General features: G+C 40.4%; 2 protein-coding genes across 3 annotated transcripts; both read right to left on the bottom strand.

Moving 5' to 3' along the window:
• Positions 1-802: 802 nt before the first annotated feature.
• On the bottom strand, positions 803-2,051 carry LOC111233782 (brain natriuretic peptide-like). Of its 2 annotated transcripts, XM_022761678.1 has the most exons (3): positions 1,842-2,051; positions 1,279-1,549; positions 803-968 (listed from the first exon to the last, which is right to left on the bottom strand). In XM_022761678.1, exons 1-3 carry the CDS (start codon positions 1,953-1,955, stop codon positions 958-960), a joined length of 396 nt encoding a protein of 131 aa, XP_022617399.1. In that variant the 5' UTR covers positions 1,956-2,051; the 3' UTR covers positions 803-957. The 2 variants fall into 2 exon arrangements, with proteins under 2 accessions (XP_022617399.1, XP_022617398.1); XM_022761677.1 differs by lacking the exon at positions 803-968 and having other exon boundaries at positions 1,250-1,549.
• A 2,277-nt stretch (positions 2,052-4,328) lies between these two features.
• LOC111233780 (C-type natriuretic peptide 3-like) lies at positions 4,329-6,373 on the bottom strand. Its single transcript, XM_022761674.1, has 3 exons — positions 6,217-6,373; positions 5,611-5,912; positions 4,329-4,585 (listed from the first exon to the last, which is right to left on the bottom strand). The coding sequence occupies exons 1-2, from the start codon at positions 6,298-6,300 to the stop codon at positions 5,613-5,615; spliced, it is 384 nt and encodes a 127-aa protein (XP_022617395.1). The 5' UTR covers positions 6,301-6,373; the 3' UTR covers positions 4,329-4,585; positions 5,611-5,612.
• Positions 6,374-19,184: the final 12,811 nt, after the last annotated feature.

The raw sequence follows: 19,184 nt of genomic DNA on the forward strand, positions 1-19,184 counted from the left end.
CACCTGTTTAAATTCTATTAAGGCGTAAAGTTATGCATAATTAAGGGAATGGTTACTTTGAATGACAGGTAGGTGATTGTACGCTTGTCACAAACTGGCATGCCCCGAAGTCTTGGCTCCACACACGCACCACCTCTTTGCCCATGTTTAGATTAGCCAAGCATCAGACCCTGCCAAGATGGCGACAGCGGAGCAGCCCACTCTGAGCTTCAAAACCACTCTTGACAAACCTGTGTGATGTCATGGACGCAACATCCAACTTTATTTACAGTCTATAAGTGACACAAAGAGACACGAACAGCTCAGAGAGCAAGACATTTGTTTAACCTTTTTTTAACATAGTTTCACTTACAGGGTCATTTGTTTCCCATTAGAAGAAAACAGAGCCATTAACTAAAGTCAAACCGCATCAAGTCACATCTGGTTGCTCCTTCACCGATCCCTTGTGGCCTCGATGTTGTCCAGAATCCAGTGGAGGTTGTAGGTAGTGATACTAAGTCGACTTCCATATGTCACTAACATCAGGCTACTGAAGCTGCCAGGACACTATATCTTTATGTCCCACTGTTACACACTTATCAGGCTGTGTTCTTAGTAAGGAACAAGACAGAAACGATTCGGGAATGACCTGACAGATGATAAGTTGTTAATAAGTAGTTCCCTAATGACTAAGACACCAGGATTATAATGATAGTTTAAAGTTAGGGAATGCAATGTGTGTGTGTGTCTGTGTGTGTGTGTGTGTGTGTGTGTGTGTGTGTGTGTGTGTGTGTGGTGATGCTTAAACATGGGCTCAATGATGTGCAGTTGTAAACATTTATTAAAACAGAACAATTTTACATCCATTTTAAATAAATATACTTGTCAGCCACAAACAATATTCAATAAATATTAGTAAATAAATAAAAATATCTTTTGATAGAGACGTTGCAGAGTTTAGATGGTAAGACTTCATCTTTACTTTGGATCTGCAAGAGAAAATAACAACAGCTCTGTTATTGATATTCATATTTTCTCATTCACTTAAAATAATGGTACAAATGTGTGAGCTATCTATATATAGTACATTCAGAATCAAGACATTTAAAGACAGCATTAAGGGAAAACACATGGAGCTATGTTGGTGGTCTCCGTGGATTTTCTATATTACTAAAAACATTTTTCTCACTATTAATCTTTTTTCTTGGTGACCGTTAAAATAATTTTTCATTATCTCAATGGCTCACAAAAGTTACATCAGTTCAACCTACAGATTGAAGTGGAGTTACTGTAACTTACTGTATCTGCCCACAGTGTTGCAGCCCAGAGAGCTCATGGAGCCTATCCTGTCCATCCGCCGACCAAAGCAGCCAGATGACCTCTTTGACGAGTCGTTGCGGACGCTCTTCAGGTTCTTGGCTGAGAGAAATTCCCTGATTGAGGCCTCATCCAGTCCAGTTTGTGGCTGCTCCTCTACATTCAGACTATCCAGACTGTCCTGCTCTGCAGGGACTCTCTGGTCCACCTCAGTCTGCTCTGACACTGACTCCTCCAGTCTGTGAAGCAGCACCTGCAACATCCACATACACATTAGCTGGGTCACTCTTATAAGAGTGTAGGTCCAATACGGTCAGGTAGTTCATTTTGCTGACATTGCAGCTGTAGCATTAATTGTTTATCAACTTCTCATTACACATATTATTTTCTTAGAACAGTAATTTAACTTCAGTAAGCAGATATCAGATCATATAATATCACACATAGGAAGTTGCTGTTGAGTGACAATCGGCATCTTCATAGTGTCTTTCCTCTGTCTGACATATAGCGGAGCCCCAGAACTCCAACTTTCACATGAGACTCACCTTTAAGATGTCCATGTCAGTGTCAGTCAAGCCGGTGCTGATGGGATACGTGCTGATCAGCTGCAGGTTTAAGATGAGGAGGAAACCGCAGAGAGGAGTGGGAGACAGATGCATGTTTCTCTGTGGGTTCCTGTTGATCCTATCAGTGGGTGGATGGATGCTCTTTCGCTTTTTTGCCTTGTAGCTGTTTGGATGCTGGAGCACACAGCAGCACCCTCTGCTCTTTTATACTTTAGCCTGATACACGTAGGTATGCCAGGAATTGTACTGGCATTCCTGACACCTGATTCTGATAACAGGAGCTGTCGGAAACTGCTCCTTTTAAAGTGTTGTGTCTCAGATATGGGGCATTCGTATGACATAGCCTCTTCCATATGCTACTTAGTTTCAGAAACATACTCCAACCCCCCTCCACACGGGACATTGTTGTCACTGAGCTACGGGAAGTAGTAAACTAACAGACAGTGTGACAGTGTTGCTATATTGAGGGGTGTACGTGATTGTGGTAGGGTAGCCTGCTGGTTTGAAAGGAGGAACCTAATTCAGACTGCCACTCTGCTGAAGGGTCCTCAAAAAAGACACAACTCTTGTCTCTACGGCGGGCTATGACCTCTGACCTCTCTGTAGCAGAGAGCAAGAGAAAAGACTTTGAAACATCACATTATATGAACACTGCCGTCTGACTGGCACTCAGTAGGCTGCATACCTCCGCCAAGGCCAAACAATCCTACTCATTTCAATCAGATCCAAATTATAATATGGATCCAGATTATTATTTGGATCTACACCAAACTGTATAAACTCATAGATCAACAACATAAATTCGTATATGATTTTTACATAAAGATCCAAACTGAGAACTGAGAAATTGACGAAAGTATCAAAAAATGCCCTATCTCAGCGGCCCCCAACCTTTTTTGTAACTTGGACCAGTTTCCAGAAGATAAATTTCTCACAGACCAGTAATCTGCCTGTTTTTGTAATGCCAAAGCACATGTAGCTGCTCTTCTTAACTAAATAAAGGTCTAAGACATGTGCCCTTGCCTTTCATTATCCTGTCAAGTCTCTCTAAAACTGTAGTCTGCCAGTGACGAAGTTCTGTGATATTGTGTTTTTCTGTGTTTTGTGAGCATCACTTTTAGCCACTAATGGAGCTAGAGATACCAATATCAGTCAGACAACTACTGGATGCATGTCATGAAGTTTTGTACAAACATTCATGCTCCCCTCTGTATGAATTGAAATCACCTTGGTAATCCCAAGGATGTTGGATTATTAGACCATGATGTCGGATGTAAAAATGGCACCTATCCAGTCCTATTAGAATAGCTAGCCTGGCACATACACCAAAAAAGTTTCTGGCTTCCAGGTTTATGCAGCCCACTGAATATGTGCAGTAGTGTTACTCCCATCATGCCTCTGGGCTATGAGAATGAGCGAACTGCATTCTGGGTCTGGTGCTGTGCATTCATGCTCCGCTATGTTAGCGGACTGATGGCAACATCAACTATCATTGACGATAATATTCTGAAATCTCTCATTAATTTCTGTTGAGTGTTAATTTATTTGTGATGTTATTGGGGAAACAAGGCAATCATTCAGATTGAAGATTTTGGAACCTAAAATCACATTGGATTCTCCACAATAAATCATAATCATGGATATTTTTTAATGCATCCTTAATGTGACAGATAACTACAACTTGTTAGATAAAGTTATTATTGGAACTTTACAAATAATTTCTTATCTTTTTATATTGAAAACATATTTGTATTCATGTTGTACAGTGCTATAGTTATTTATAATTCGTTTATTTCTCAGACTTTTAAGAACAGTAACTACAGCTGAACTACAATCTCTTTATGTACTAAGAAGCACAAAACTGAAATATATAAATCAATTTTGTGAATTTTAGTGAATCTACTCGAAAGCTGCATCAGAATGAAGTTATTTCAGAAACTTATTTCTCCTTATGCTTTAAAACAGGGAAATCCTTTGATTTTCAACATCATTTGTGGTTTGACACAGCTGGAGTGATACTGTGGCTTTATGGGAGGTGTGGAGCCTGCAACAAGCTTTACACACACATTATGCGCAGAATATGGATCTTTTTCATAGTGACTTCTATAGGAACATAAATCCATGTTAGAGCCAAAACCTGCTGGGGACGGACCAAACCAGATTTTTCATGATGTTCCAGCAGCTGAAAGTAATGATATCTCTGATCTGCCCTCCTGGTGTGTTTGGTGTCGGAGCCGCTGCAGCATGGAGATCAGTCACGTTACTGTGTTTGTTTTTTTTTGTTTGTTTCTTATGAAACATTTGAAACTATTCCTTTAATTAAAATATCACAATTGTCTCAAACCACAATTAAATGGTTCCTCATCTAATACACTGGTTTATTTCATGTGCATTTATCATGACAGTGTTCCCTGTGAAGAAGCTACTTTCAGCTGTGCCCAAGAAACAAAAGCACAGACTCAGATATTATGCAAAATAATTATTTTACTAGAATACAATCTATTACAAGGCAAGTCTACATTATCCAACAATAAAATAATAAATAATAAATACATTTACAATAATTTATTATTTAACAGCTCACATATGAAAAAGAAATCACAGTTCTGAATGAGAACCATGGACAGAGGAGACTGAGTAGCCGGCCTTTAAACTGTCAGTCAAAGCTGTGCGAGTGTGAGACGAGCTCCGATGCTGGTTCTGGTCTCAGTGAAGATCCATGCCTGTCAACAGAACAAAACACACATTACTACACCATATTATCACTGTTTATTACAGTTTGATGTCTGAATTATACACAACTGCTGCTGCACCGACGCCTGAAGCAACGAGCCACTGAACCTGCAGCTGCTCAGATGCTCAGTGGTTTCTGTCAGTGTGATGGAGCAGCTACCTGAACTGAACTTGTCTCTGTATAAATAAATACAAAAAGTTTCCAATACATTTTCATTTAAGTATAATTAACTAAAATGAATCATCACAGAAAAGAATTCATGGACGATTTTGACAGATTCTTAAAAAAGCATTTGCTTCATGTGCTGATGTGCCTTTATGTTCATGCTAAATCATAACAGACTATTTGTTTTTTTCTGCTGAGCTACCTTATATTTAATCTGTGAATTTGTAAAAGATGATTTTCACTACAAATTAAACATTCAAATGAATATGTTTTTCTAGTTGTGTATTATATTAACAAATCATACAAGGCTATGAATGTACAATAACTGTGATAATTTTTCTGCATTTATGTATTTTCCCATACAAAAATGTAATTTATGTACACCTCTGAAGTAAAAACATTGACATGTACATATATGTAAAAAATTATAGATGAAGCCTATTAGAAATTTGAACAATTTTATACATTAACATACAGTATGTTGAGCCCATATAAATGAATGTTTGTGTACATGCTTTTTTGTAGACATCTGTTACATAGATATGTATCCATCCCAAAGCTTGTCAATATATATCAATATTATCTTTGTAAATATAAAAGATAGACTTGTACGTTTAAAATTAATAAGAAAAACATAAACATATAGAATTTGAATGTGTGCTGTTTTAATTAACTTAAATTCATTATATGGATATTTCCAAAATATATGCATACAAAAATCATATGTTATGAACTTATATTTCATATATCTCAGGAGGATACACACACACACACACACACACACACACATATATATATATACACAGACACACATATACATACTAAATCACATCTCTCCCTGGTTCCTACCTTCAGCAGCCCAGCCCGCTGAACGAGCCGATTCTCTCCAAGCGGACACCGAAGCAGCTCCTCAGCCCGCCCTTCTTGTACCGACTCCACGAGCGCTTCGAGGTCCTCATGAGGTCTTTGAAGAGACGCGCGAGGACGTTTTCTTTAACCGCCAGTGCCGAGTTGCTGGGGTCGGACGAGTCCCACGACTGAACACCGAACACCGACTTGTCCGTGTCTCCATCTCTCCCCTCCACCTCCGCTTCCTCCGAGGAGTAATATGGCGCAGCGTTGACCTCCTCCTCTAGGAGCTGCTTCAAACTCTGCGGGAGAAATGGACACAGGAAGTTTAACTGACACCTGCTCAACACACCGAGCTTCACTAACGCTACTGCTCGCGCACAGGAAACACACAACGATGCAGGCCACAGTGATGCACCAAGTGTGTATCACCTCTAACACACTAACTAGCTAGCAACATCATTATTCAATACACTGACTTTATTGTTACACAAACCACAAATTTATCATCTGATATCTTCAAGTCATTGTAGTGTCTCTGAAATGTTGAATACAGCCAACAGTCATTTTGGCACCAGGTGAAGGACCAGATGAAGGTGAACTTGCCTGTAGATCAGAAATAGGTTTGGCTCCAACGAAATTAAGCAGTAACAGTAGAGACAAACAGCAAACGGAGACATTTGGGTTCATTTTCTTTTTGCAGTTTTTGGCAGTACAGACGAGCTGGCGCGCGCTATCAGTCCTCTGCTCCTGTGCCTCGCGCTCCTCTGGCTCTCCATCTGCGAGCAGGTGCTGCCTTTATACATGAGCATTCCGTCACGAGGTCTGAGAAAATTAACGGAGCGTGACTAATGTTCATCCACGTGGGAGTATAGACTAACCTGAGTTTTGAAAACCGGGACTGAACGTGTCCACAGGTTCAAACTCCTCTGAACCTGTCGGACCACATGATTGAGGACTCTGAGGTGTCCGGCTGCTGCGGCTCGGTCCAAACACCACAAAGTCAAACTGAAACTGAACATCTTCTATGGGTTTACCTGGTTTACTAACAGGACTTTTTTTTTTCTCAAGTTACTGGCATCTGTGAGCCAGAAGGTGAACTCTGTTGCTGGAGTCAATTTTAAAGTCCTTTCTTTTAAAATACCTAAGTATTTAAAAGTTTTTTTTTTTCATGTCAACACATTGTTGTACTGTTTTTACCTAGAACCAGGGTTGGAGTTACAAGGGGATTGGGTGGGTTTGATGCCCCTGATTGAGACTGTGGTTATAGCTCAATAAAAACTCTAAACGCTTCACACTTTGTGCTCTTCAAAACACTCACCTGAGCACATCAGTTAACCTTTGGTGCAAAATGCTTCAACCAACAAAGCACTTTATATTTAACACAAAAGTGTCGCTCCCGTAACTATAACATACACTCTCTCCATAAGACTCCCCTGTCTCTCAACGAACTAAAATCATTTTTAAAACACATATACTGTGTTTGCCTTTATGTGTGTATCCAGATATTTCAGGCCAAGCACCTGAAGAAACTTTTGACCTGTTCCTTTGATGTGGTAAATCTACAGTAAACGGTAAATTAATGTTTTACTGTATGAAACCAAGAATAATGATGTTTACTGTCTTAAAAAACTATATATGATAAATTAGCAGTATTATTTTGGTGAGATTCACTGCGTTTGTTTTCAGTGCAATATACTGTAGTTCAGAAAAATACAATACAATCAATTACTCAAAATACATCACAATCAATAACAACAAAGAGCAATCTTTTCCCTATATACAGTAATTTGCACATATATTGTCAGCCTATCTGCTGTTGAAGATTTTCATCAGCATCACACTGAATATTTTCTCCTGTCATACACGATGGGAAAATCTCCTCAACTACATCCATATTTCTCCTGTATACATGCACACTTCGATTCAAGTTTGACCACTTTTGTATAGATGGTGACAAGACTGCATAACTGAATAAACCTTTTGCTAAAATCATAATAATCTGTCTCATTTCAAGCATATGGTTCGATGGTTTTATTTCCATCCACAGTGATCTGAAGTTTTCTTGAGGTTTTGAACTGAACGTTCCTCTAAGTGAAAAAAAAACAGACATGGTGTTGAGACAAGTGACTAACCAATTTCTACAACATTACATTACACACTGCTAAAGACAGACACACTATGTGCACTGAGGAATTGTGGGATACTGGACTTTGGTAATAGAAACTGAAGTAAATCTGAGAAAAGACAAGTGAGTTGCTCATTGTTCTCCAGATGAGACAATAACTGATTAAACTACAGAATATCACACTGTAAGGATCCAGTGTGAATCTGGATTGACATCTTTTATTTGTTTTGTCTTATTTTTTCTTATTTGTTGGGGTGAGGGCAGCGGTCCCTGAACACACCCCTGACCTACAGGATCTCTGCAGAAACAGTGAAATTAAAGTCTTTCTCTGCTGTTTTTGCTACTGACTGTGAACATCAACAGTTGCTGTCATGTTCCTCTGTCTCTTCCCTCAGAAATGAGATACACACACATGGAGGTGGAGGTGGTGAAAATTAAGACTAATTTGGTGTGAGTTGTCGTGCTGTGTGTGTGTGTGTGTGTGTGTGTGTGTGTGTGTCGGTGTGTGTCGGTGTCGGTGTCGGTGTCTGTGTCTGTGTGTCTGTGTATATACACACACATGTTCCCCAAACCCTCCCAACCCCAACTGCCCTGCCATCATCCAGACAGGTACCAGCGGCAAATAATGAGCGATTAGCCCTGGACCCTGTGAAGCTGAGAGCACTGTGTGGAGGTGGATGACGGCTAATTGACATTTCAGCAGCTTCTCAACTGGAGAGCTATCATATGAAATTGACTCAGGCCTCAGGGCAGCCGTGAATGTTCCAAATGATTTTTATGGAAAGAGTCTGAGCTCTGCTGGTTCTGTCTCACAGAGACAGATGTGATGCTGTCAGACAGATGCAGCTGAGAATGGCATCTTTGTATTTAAGTAAAATGAGCAGTGGAGAAGGACATATTTAGATTTATTACTTAAGTTAAAGCATCAATACCACACTGTAAAAAGCAAAAGTCCTGTATTAAAATGATCTGTATAGTAAAAACCCAGAAGAGCAAGAGGTTAAGTATTGAAGGCAAAAGTGCACATACACTGCTGTAACTGGTCAGATGAAGCAAACTTTACAAAACAAAAGGTTATAATAGTTTTTTTAAGGCAGATTTACTAGTTTAGTTTATTTTTTATTCTATTTTTTATTAGTTTCAGTGTTACTGTTAGTTTTATTTTGTAATATGGGAGATTTGTCAGGGGCGAGATTCAAAAAGGTCAGAAACAGTATTGCATAATAAAATGTTTTTAAAATGTCTTCACTGAGGGCAGATGAACAACCACAAAAGACAATGATTAAGTACGTTTGTGTCATTAACCAGAAACAACAACAGTACTTAACATGTAGATATGGGCACAAATATGCAAAACAGTCGACACAAGATTCAGCCTTAAATGCAAAATGTGTGTAATTATGTTTCTGAGGTGAGATGCAGGTCGAGTCAATCTGAGAAAAAAACATGAAAGAACTTAAATACCAAACCCCCTAGAGATTAGATTAATTTATATGAAACTACTCAAAATGAACTCATCAGTGAACTGGACTGTCCAGCACTAGTCATAGGAGCTGCTGCTGTGGCTCATTATTGCAATTTATTAACAAAAGAGAGCCAATCAGCTTTAAGATACTGCTCCATCTGACACAGCTAGATAGATTTCATATCCACCCAAAATACAAAAACTAAATACATTTTCTCTCTTTTTTTTTTTTTTTTTTATAAAGCCTCGTTTTTATTATATTTCAGTTGATGAAAATGTTTGTTCACATCTACTTTTTTTTATTTCATTAGTTTTAGTTAAGGATAATAACCTTGTTTCATATTCTGGATGGTCCAGAAGTGATGAAGTCAGTCCTTTGTTGGTACTTTTCAGTTTATGAAATTAGTGTGTTTTCAAAGATTTTGACATTGTTCTGAATAACATTTATTTACTTGCATTTCTGAGCCTGAGTTTCAGCTGACGCTCTGTTATAATGACGACAAGTAGCGACAGTATTTTAATCAGCTGATGGTCCAAAGTGCCCTGTAGGTCTCTGCAGCCTCAGAGGAACTGAGCCGTGGAGTATGCTGGTTTTCATGACTGACATTTAAACCTCTCAGGCAGTTAGATGAAGAACGTGCAATCCACCCTCACACCGGTTCCCCTTCATTAAAGGCCTTAATTAGAACATAAGCACCTCATCATCTAAATGATGGAGCTTGCTGAACTATGGCGAAGAACTCTGAAATGAGAGACTACATAGTGACGTCAGTATTGTCTGCCAGACACCACAGCAGTGATTCCCAGAGGCAAGTCCTTCAGGAGGAACTCCCCAGTGCAACGACTGCTAGTGTAACCATTTTACTATAAATGACAGAGCTGTAGTAGAGTTGTAGTTTCTTCCAACACTGTAGAATACAGACTAAACAAGGCTTACGTCTGCACTCTTATGTGGCTCTTGGGATGGAAATGTCTTTGGTCCAGACTGAAATACTGGATCTCATGAAATACTGTTGCCATGAAATTTTGTATGGACATGGTTTTTCCTCCAGTGCCACCAGCATGCTGACATTTGTAGTTTTGTGTGGAATGTCTCAACAATTATTGAATGGATTGGGTGGATAATTTGGTACAGACAACCATATTCTTCACAGGAAGAGTTATAATCACAGTTTACTAGCACCATTTGTCCAATACTCATGACCAAATGGGTTGTTGAATTTTTATAGTTTTTTGATTTGTGCAGTGCCCCAAGAACATTTCAGTGTTTGATGCAGAGGATGTTTGGAGATCAGCAGATCACCAGTATCAATCACTGCTTTTTTACAATGACTGGAGGTCATCCAGGGCTGGCGCGAAAAGAGCTGGAGAGAGGGTCAGAACAGGTACTGGGTTTTGCAAGGACGTTTCAGAGTGGACAGAGCTTCGAGGCTGGCCTACAAAGACTTTGCACGCCACCTCATATTGGAGATCAACACTAGCCACTAGCCACTAGCCACTGGAGACAAAGCGTGGTGTTAGGCCTATAGCTTATGTCCACTGAGCACAACATGGCCAACTATATTTCCATGAAGTTGGAAATTCTTGCACTCAAGTGGGCTATTCAACTCAACTGGGAGCCATAGAGCACCGATGTGCTGCCCAGCTTGCTGCTTAAGTATCGATAAGGTCAGAGCAATAAGAATGCAGATACTTTCCCAGCAATATATGTCAAGTTCAAGCTTGGCTGAACATGCTCTGCCTGGTACTTTGGTCCCAGTGCCCCTTCAGCAAGCCCCACGTCTGGACTTGAGGGCATCTACGACTCTGAGTCTCTACACCAGGAACATGGTCATCGGGACACTGAGTGGCCCACTCAATTGGTGCAATGTCTGGAATGTATTTGGACATAAATCAGTGGGCCCAAGAGTGTGAGCATTGCCAAGTTGCAAAATTTGGAACACTTTTATGAAAACCCCATTTGATTTTTTTTAATGACCCTTCCAGACTAAAGGAATATAAATAATTGAGATACAGACAAACGGACTGGATCGCTGGAGACCAAGATGGATAGAGTGAGCTGTCAGATGCTTCAGTCAATGATTGTGTGTTTTTAAAACTCACTGAGCAAAGCCCAGAGTGCAGCTCACTCTCAGCAGAAGGCTGATCTGATCACAAGTGGACAGTCCCAAGTACAGGCGTGAACGCATCCAAGATGCACTGAGGGCGCATTTGAGTTCCGATCACTCAGACCACATTTGGAGGTGGTCTAGGCCTCATGCGGCCACACTCTTTTAGCAGTGTGAATGCAAATGCGTCCTGGGCCACATTGAAGGACCGCCTACTCTACTGACGTCCCCTACCACAGTCTAATTAGTCCCGCCACAGCTTCATAACGAACCGGAAATACTTTGCCACTACAATATCCTTTCACACCATTACATCAGTCAATATTAAGAGCTTACGTCAATGTGTGTTTAAATGGGTTAGTGTGAGAAAAGGGTGAGACATGCTTAAATGTAATGTTTAACCAACAGCATCACCTGTGGCAGACACAATATGACACATTGCTAGCATGCTAATGACAACACCAAGGATGGCAATAACTCATAGATATGACACATTTTCCGACACTATTTGGCCCCAGTGTTGAGTGCTGTGTGGTGTAAGCAGGGAATGTGGCACCTGATAAATGATGGGACAGAGACAGACAGTCACAGATACTCATCGGTGCCATCCTGTCAACACCGTTACAGCACCTCCCCCTCTACACAGACTATCACCAACACACTGAACTGGCTGCTTGAGCAGAACATCATTCCGCTTTTTAAAGAAACATTAAGAGTTTCTCTGAAAAGTTTGTCTTTTACGCAATGACGGTGTAATATGTGTAACTCATTACCTGTAGTGGTGGATTAAAGAGCAGCTGGAGAGAATTGCTTTATAGAGTAACCGTGGGATCTTCTCAAACCTAATAGATTATCCATTATAACACATCATATTCATACATCTATGTCTAACTTCTAGTTAATGAGGTACTGATGAGGTGATCACATATCTTATTGAACAAGGAAGAATATTATTTAAGTGTAAAGCTATAAATGGTCATCATTATCCTCTTGTAATAGGAACAGTGGGGTGGCAGTGCTAGTATCCCAAAAGTAATTGGACTCAAAAAAAAATAACAACTGACAATGTCAAAAGAGTGTGAACGAGAAAAAGAAGGGTCCAACTCTTCAACTGGCAGAGGGATACAGTGAGCATCAGTTATTCCATCCTTAAAATTTCAAAAGACAGTGGTTCACAAGAACAGGGTCAAGCAGGAGACACTGGGGGCAACAAAGCTACGCACAGGGGCGAACACAACTCTCCACTGACTGGGACGACAGCCAGCTAATTCGAATGTTGCTCAACGAGCATAGGATGACAGGAAGTGACCTACAAAAAGAGCGGCAAACAGCAGCAGGTGAAGTGCATTCTAGTGCAAAACTCTTCATCAGTGAGGAGTAAGACCATCCTCTCTGATGAGTCCGGTTTACAGCTTTTCCCAACACCTGGTTGTCAAATGGTTAGAAAACTAGATGTTGGGCAAAGCTGAAAACGCTAAAGACCTGGAGAGGCCTACGAGCCACAGTGTCTCACACTCACTGTGAAATCTGGTGGAGGATCAGTGATGATCGGGGGGTGCTTGGCAGATTTGTCTGTGTGAAGGATGCATAAATCAAGCATGGGAGGTTATACCGGAAGAAAAATCTGCTTCCTTCAGCTTTGACAATGTTCCCCAAATCTGAGGACTGTTTTTCCAGCGGGACAATTGCTCCATGCCACATAGTCACTGCGATAGCCAACCCTATCTACGGACCTGAACCTGATTTAAAACACCTGGAATGTGATCAAGAGGAAGATGGATGGTCACAGGCCATCAAACAAAGCTCAGTGGTCTAAAGTTACCCAACAGCAATGTGAAAGACTGATGGGCTGCATGCCAAGACGCACGCAAGCTGTGACAGAAAATCTGGGTAATTCCACCAAATACTGATGCCTGGACTCGTCGTGAGTTGAAACATTAGTCCAGTGTTGTTTAAATTTAGAACAAATAAAGAATAAAACAAAAATGTTAATTTTACTCAAACATATACCTATAAATAGTAAAACCAAAGTTTCTTTTCCGTCTAACCTTTCCCTTTCTGTCTGACCTCCCTTCGGTAAACAGCTCACTCATTTCCATCTTCTGGTAATCATTGACAACTTTGCCAAAGATAGCAGTCAGAGCTGGCCTCTGTAAACAATGAGGCAGATCCAGTTGACTTGTTAACTTGTCGGCAGAGATGAAATGCTGGAATCACTGCGGGCTTGTGGTTATTTCTGAATTGCACATATCGAGGATATTCCATGTTGGCCTAATCATTTTCCTGTAATAAGACCGGAAGGAAGGGTCAGGGAGGAAATGACGAGGCTCTTGCTGTCAGCTGCATCATGCCTTCCTCCTCTGTTTAACATCAGTGGATCTAACCAGTTATCCCATTGAGGGTCAGGGGTCTGAAACCTGCATTCAGTCCACAACAGTGCCAACACACAAATAGACAAACATATTCACACTCACATTCAGACCTACAGGCAGTTTAGAGGTTTCACTGAAGTCTTGGGAGGAAACGCACATATAAACAGGGAGAACATTAACTTCACACAGGAAGCACTCAGACAGCACAGCATGGTCAGGCTCAATCTCTGTGCAGTCAAAAACATTTTCTGTCACCATCCAGTCATCCTATCAGGGTTCATTTTAAAAGAGGAGCCACAACACTTCTGCACAGGGGGCTGTAAATTCACTGTAGATTCACCCTCACATACTTCCACGACCCACTGGCCCGTCCACGGTACCAGTAGAAGGTTCTGAACGTGTTCTGACCGAGTAAAAGCTTAAACGTTTTTTCAACATAGACAGGCTGTACCTCGTTAGAACGGTTAAAGTCTCTAGTATTCAACTATTCAGTTCAGTTTGCGCCAACCAGAAGCACAGAAATGTGATTCATTAATATCTACCAGGATTGTGTACCAGCTGAGCGTGGTGACTGCCTACTGTTTAGACGTATAGAACAAAGATTCTCTCTCCATTCCTCTGTTGTTTATATTCCTTCAGTCCGTCAGGGTCCACAGATCACAAAAATCAATAGGGTTCCTATTAAAAGTATTCCAGGTTATAGATATTGTCACGTCCATTTGTATTTTTATTCTTTTTCTTTTTATTCTTCTTCTACGTGTTTCTTGGTGGATCGCAAACCAGCTTTATAGGTGCATACCACCACCTACTATGTCAGAGTGGGTAGTGTCATAGCTTTAGATCAATTCAATACTGAAAAAAAAACTATAAATAAATAATAATAATAATATTGGTTCTTACACCCTATCTCGTAAACCTGCCTATATTATATTCCCTAACAATCCTCTTCTGATTTCCCTGAAATTCTGTCTTGTGCTCAATAATGATTTCAAACTCCAATCCTGCATCAAGTACTATTCTCCTTAATCTCTCCCTCTCTGAATTATGTTTATTACATGATTATATGTTCTATATCTTCCAGAGTGTTGCACCACTGACAAAGATCTGTTTTAACTGTTCCCCATTATTTATAAACTGGATTTAAACCATGCATTCCCAAGTCTTAATCTTGTTATGATAACCTCCTCTCTGCAGTTACGATACCTTCCTTTAAATCGTTTCACCTGAACTGTGGATGAACTGTGGGGCAGCAGTGAAAAAAACTAGATGTAGAAGTATTGCATGCAAAACAAGCACATTTTGAGAAAAACTAGAAATTTTACCTTTCAAATGACATCTTATAAATGCATTTTGTCCTGTAAGCTTATTACATTTACATATGCAAATAGATGCAAATTAGGTTTAAAACAGGTGGGCTCTAAGAAGTGGGTATTTAAGGAGAGCTCAACACACTGCAACCTAAATCCACAATATGTAATTTTCTGCTGCTGGGGGTCTTTCAGTAAAAACAATAACAAAAGACAGCGTTCAGTGACGTCGTGAAGTAGCGTGGGATCATGAGAGTTGTTGTTTTCACCACCACTACCGTCATTACAGTCAGTTAGTCTCGCCATCAGAGAGACTGAGCCACATGTTTGAGCCTCAGTCACACTCAGATGAGAAGTCTGTTGTGACCAAAATGTTTGCTAGCGTTAGTTCTAGCTTGGCTTAGCTTTCCTTTGCAGAGGAAGCACTCATCTGTAGCTTTTCGATGAGAAGTCAGGTGACTGTGTGTTCTTACACCTGATTGCAGGGAGAGTCAGACCACCTCCAGATGTGGTCTTGTTGATCTGATTATCCTGTTTCAGATCACATGTTAATTGGAAATAGGGTCAGAACAATTACTGTATCAACTCCACATTTTAGCAGGTGATAAATAAACATTTCAGCACTTTTATCACAAAAGTAAAAGAAGATTTAAAAAAAAAATGCTCAACTTCACCAGCAGACATGTTCAGAATCACTCTCCTGTTCACTCCTCTACTGTTCCCTAAACATGCTGTAACTTCCTCAGATAAAACAATGATTTGCGAAATAGTTAAATGTAGAAAATTCATCAAAATTCACATTACATGCATTTACTTTCACACCTGCAGTAGTCAGTTTTGCTGTTCACCGTTTCACTGTGCAGAAGGATGAGGGTTAATTGCCTCATCTCAAGTCACAGCATTTGATATTTACAGTTTTGACACTCCAGGAGTCCCATTTCCTCTAGTTCCTCATCTTTGGATGCTTCATCAAAATTCACCACCAGATCTGTAGCCTCCCAGCCATCATTTCCAACAGTAAACTACATGGTCTAACTTCAGTGTCACTCCAGTCCACCTTACTTGTGGCAGAAGAACACCAGTTTAACCTCCATGGCATCCATCAGGCCTGCTGTCTATTCCTAGACTGAGCCCAGACTCCCACGCCATTACATCACGCTTTCCCCTTCCCACCGGCTGTGGAAAGACTAGTGTACAAATGTTGTAAATGTGACCCCTCTAATGCCACCCTTACACAGATAAGGCTATTTTCACACAGCGAGGACTTGTGTCTTATATATTTAGCCTTAGTTCACACTATTTTTAAACACAGATCACTTAAGAAAAGGAGGTAGTACTTTTTCAGTTGTTACTGGATCAAGTGTTGATATTTATTTTTTACTACTGTGTAATATATAAGATAATAAAAGAAATCATTATGACAGCCTTTGATTGGGTCAGTGTATTCAGATATCCACTCTCAGGTTACTAAAATGAGTCATATAGCTCTGTCAGCTACAGTCTTTGTGGTGGCTTCTAATTAACGCTGAGCTGTTGTTCAGTGATGGCTTTGATAAGTGTGTCAGAGGCTTTCATTCTCAATAGCTGTGCCTTTAGCTCACGGCACTGGGAATAAGATGCACCGATATTTATTTCACACTTTCCTTTGTTTCATCTGGTGGAGCTGGCGTCAGTGGGCCAAGTTGTTTTTTAAGCTGTTTTTCTTTTTTTATGTTGTCACAAAACAATTTGTAAATATTCTGAGGACAAATGCAGCACATCATATTGAATCAACATGCCAGCAATAACTCCACCGGTTAATCAAAAAAGTTCACCCCTTGTACAGTTTTGATGAAGGAGGAAATTAGCTATACAGACCAAAACTGTTTTCTGTATCATCATTTTGGAGCCACACTCCACTTCCGCACTGGCTTCATTTTTTTTGCCTCTTGGTTTAAAGGCATCCAGACTGAGGGACGTGAGGTCATTCTTTGACATGTTCAGGTAGATCAGTCCCTTCATCACACTGAAATCAACGCCTTTCCTCGCCACAATTTTGCAGTGCTGCAAGTGCAAGGACACAACCTGGGCAACACCAGGGAAGCTGTTGCCAGGGATGTAGTGGAAGTGGTTGCCACACAGGTCGAACAGGCGAAACCGCACAATGTCTTTCTATGAATGTGCTGGAAATGGCAAAAAGTCATCAATATTTCACTGTTTTCCTTTAATTCTATTTATATATATATTTATATTACCAATAAGTAATATATCTGATACTGCCAAACAATGTGAAATACAATGATTTTAACAATGTGTATGTGGAGAGTATGCCAGACTGGAATCAGTTTCAAAAAGTGTTTTTGTCCAAAGCAAGAAAACACCATCAGAATATGTTCCAGTGTGTAACTCTACGTATGCCTCCAAGACATAGTTCTCACTCAGATGCAAAGAGCTGCTTACAATGTCATTAAAACCTCTTTAGCGCCCCCCTTTCCCCACTGCTGGCCTCCTACTGCGTCCTGACAGTTATCAATGGCATTACCTCGGGCTGCCAGGACCCCCACAGTCACTAATGCAGTGGCAACAACGCACAAAGAACAGAAAGGAACCCAGTGTCGACATGAACTTACACAAAGACTCTGCATTCATAGAGGTGAAACACTAATCTGATTCCAGTGAGTCCCTGGGAAGCAATTTAGAGTTTCTCCACAGAAACCTGATGATGGCATGAACAACACCTCCAACAGTCCACCTGTGAATAATTATCTGCTCATTTGAGCAGTTATGAAAAGCGCATGGGAGCATTAAACCTGGTGCTGTATGTGACTGACAGAGCCATGGTTACACCTTGATAATGGATCGTGTTGTTGGGCTTTATATTTGCGTTCTGAAAGTGTCCTCGACTGGCCCAGACCAAATGGATGTCTCCCTCCAGGGGCCCCAAACTGGTTTCTGCAGCAGTAATTTTGCTTGGGAATATTTGTCATAAAGCACAAGATCAACTGACATGATAAATGTAATGATGAATGATGAGCTAATGATTGGTTGTCAGCTCAGCACTGTGGTGGGGGAGCAGTCCTCCTCTGAGCCTCCACTATCAATGTATTAACTTTGATAATGAACTTTGATACCAATCTTATTTTGAACCCATTTTGAGACTGAAGCTGCTTTGATCAGAGCCCCATGCAGTGACTGGCCAGGGTTTTATATTTTTTGCTCCCATATCGCACTGTACACTGTATAATGGATGGTTTATTATGCAGGTGAAGGGCTGGTTGCCTTCGCTGTGTTTTGGTTGGGCTCAGTGTAGCCAGGCAGCTCAGGTAAATGCTAAAATGATAATTTGTTAAGAAGCTTCTTATTTTTATAATAATTCCTCTGATTCGATTCGACACACTGACACTATTGATGCTCCAGTTCATTTTCTGATCCTTCTAAACAATAAATTATTTTATTTTACCAAACTGCAGTGGTGTTATGTTGCTTCCCAGATTGTAATGTGTATATTACTAGATTCAACTGCACCACAAATCTGGGACCAGCCAGTGTTCCAGCAAAGCCCTATACACACTGTACATGTAGGAGGAGGAAAGGGGGGTTGATAGGGCCCTGGCAGCTCATTTACACCCGACTGCCCCCTGGCAGGTTAGTGTGGCCCTGACGGTGTGGCCTGCAGAGGGCTGAACCCTTGTGGACTGACTGCACCTCCTCCCAAAATAGCATGTATACCATGTTCCCGCCCCCGGGCATCACACAGACCAAAGTCACTCAGTGCTCCTCGTCGACTCTAAACTCTGAAGTTCAGAGGCTGCAGTTTGTGTTTCACTTAAACACGACATGCAGGTTTGCAAAGGTTCCCAAAAAACCACCTGTAGTGATGAAGTTTGATGACTGGCCTCATTATTTATTTACCTTTTAATCCTATTGTGATTCATTCACTCACAAACTAAACTTTACCCACTATGCATGACTATCAAAAATATTATTAATACATTTTATTTACAGATATTCAAAGAGGCTTCACACAACAAATTAAAGGAATAATACTAATGCTCACAGTAATAAACACTGTGATATTACTGTCTGAAGAAATCAGAATAAAAAAATCATAGGAACTGAAAGAAGCAGTGATGAGCAGCTTTGTTTTCACGTAATTTAAAACCCTCATTTTCAAACCAGTTTGTGCAAATATTACAACTGTAAAGAAATCTGAAT

This window comes from Seriola dumerili, unplaced genomic scaffold (assembly GCF_002260705.1).
Source record: "Seriola dumerili isolate Sdu_G_001 unplaced genomic scaffold, Sdu_1.0 BDQW01000425.1, whole genome shotgun sequence".
Lineage (NCBI taxonomy): Eukaryota > Metazoa > Chordata > Actinopteri > Carangiformes > Carangidae > Seriola > Seriola dumerili.

What these genes read in the sequence shown, in the direction of transcription:
- LOC111233780 (XM_022761674.1), bottom strand. Translation starts at nt 6,300, where the DNA reads ATGAACCCAAATGTCTCCGTTTGCTGTTTGTCTCTACTGTTACTGCTT. An exon ending in AACCTATTTCTGATCTACAG is followed by an intron (nt 5,913 to 6,216) that starts GCAAGTTCACCT and finishes TTTCTCCCGCAG; the next exon opens with AGTTTGAAGCAGCTCCTAGA.
- LOC111233782 (XM_022761677.1), bottom strand. Translation starts at nt 1,955, where the DNA reads ATGCATCTGTCTCCCACTCCTCTCTGCGGTTTCCTCCTCATCTTAAAC. An exon ending in CTGACATGGACATCTTAAAG is followed by an intron (nt 1,550 to 1,841) that starts GTGAGTCTCATG and finishes TGGATGTTGCAG; the next exon opens with GTGCTGCTTCACAGACTGGA.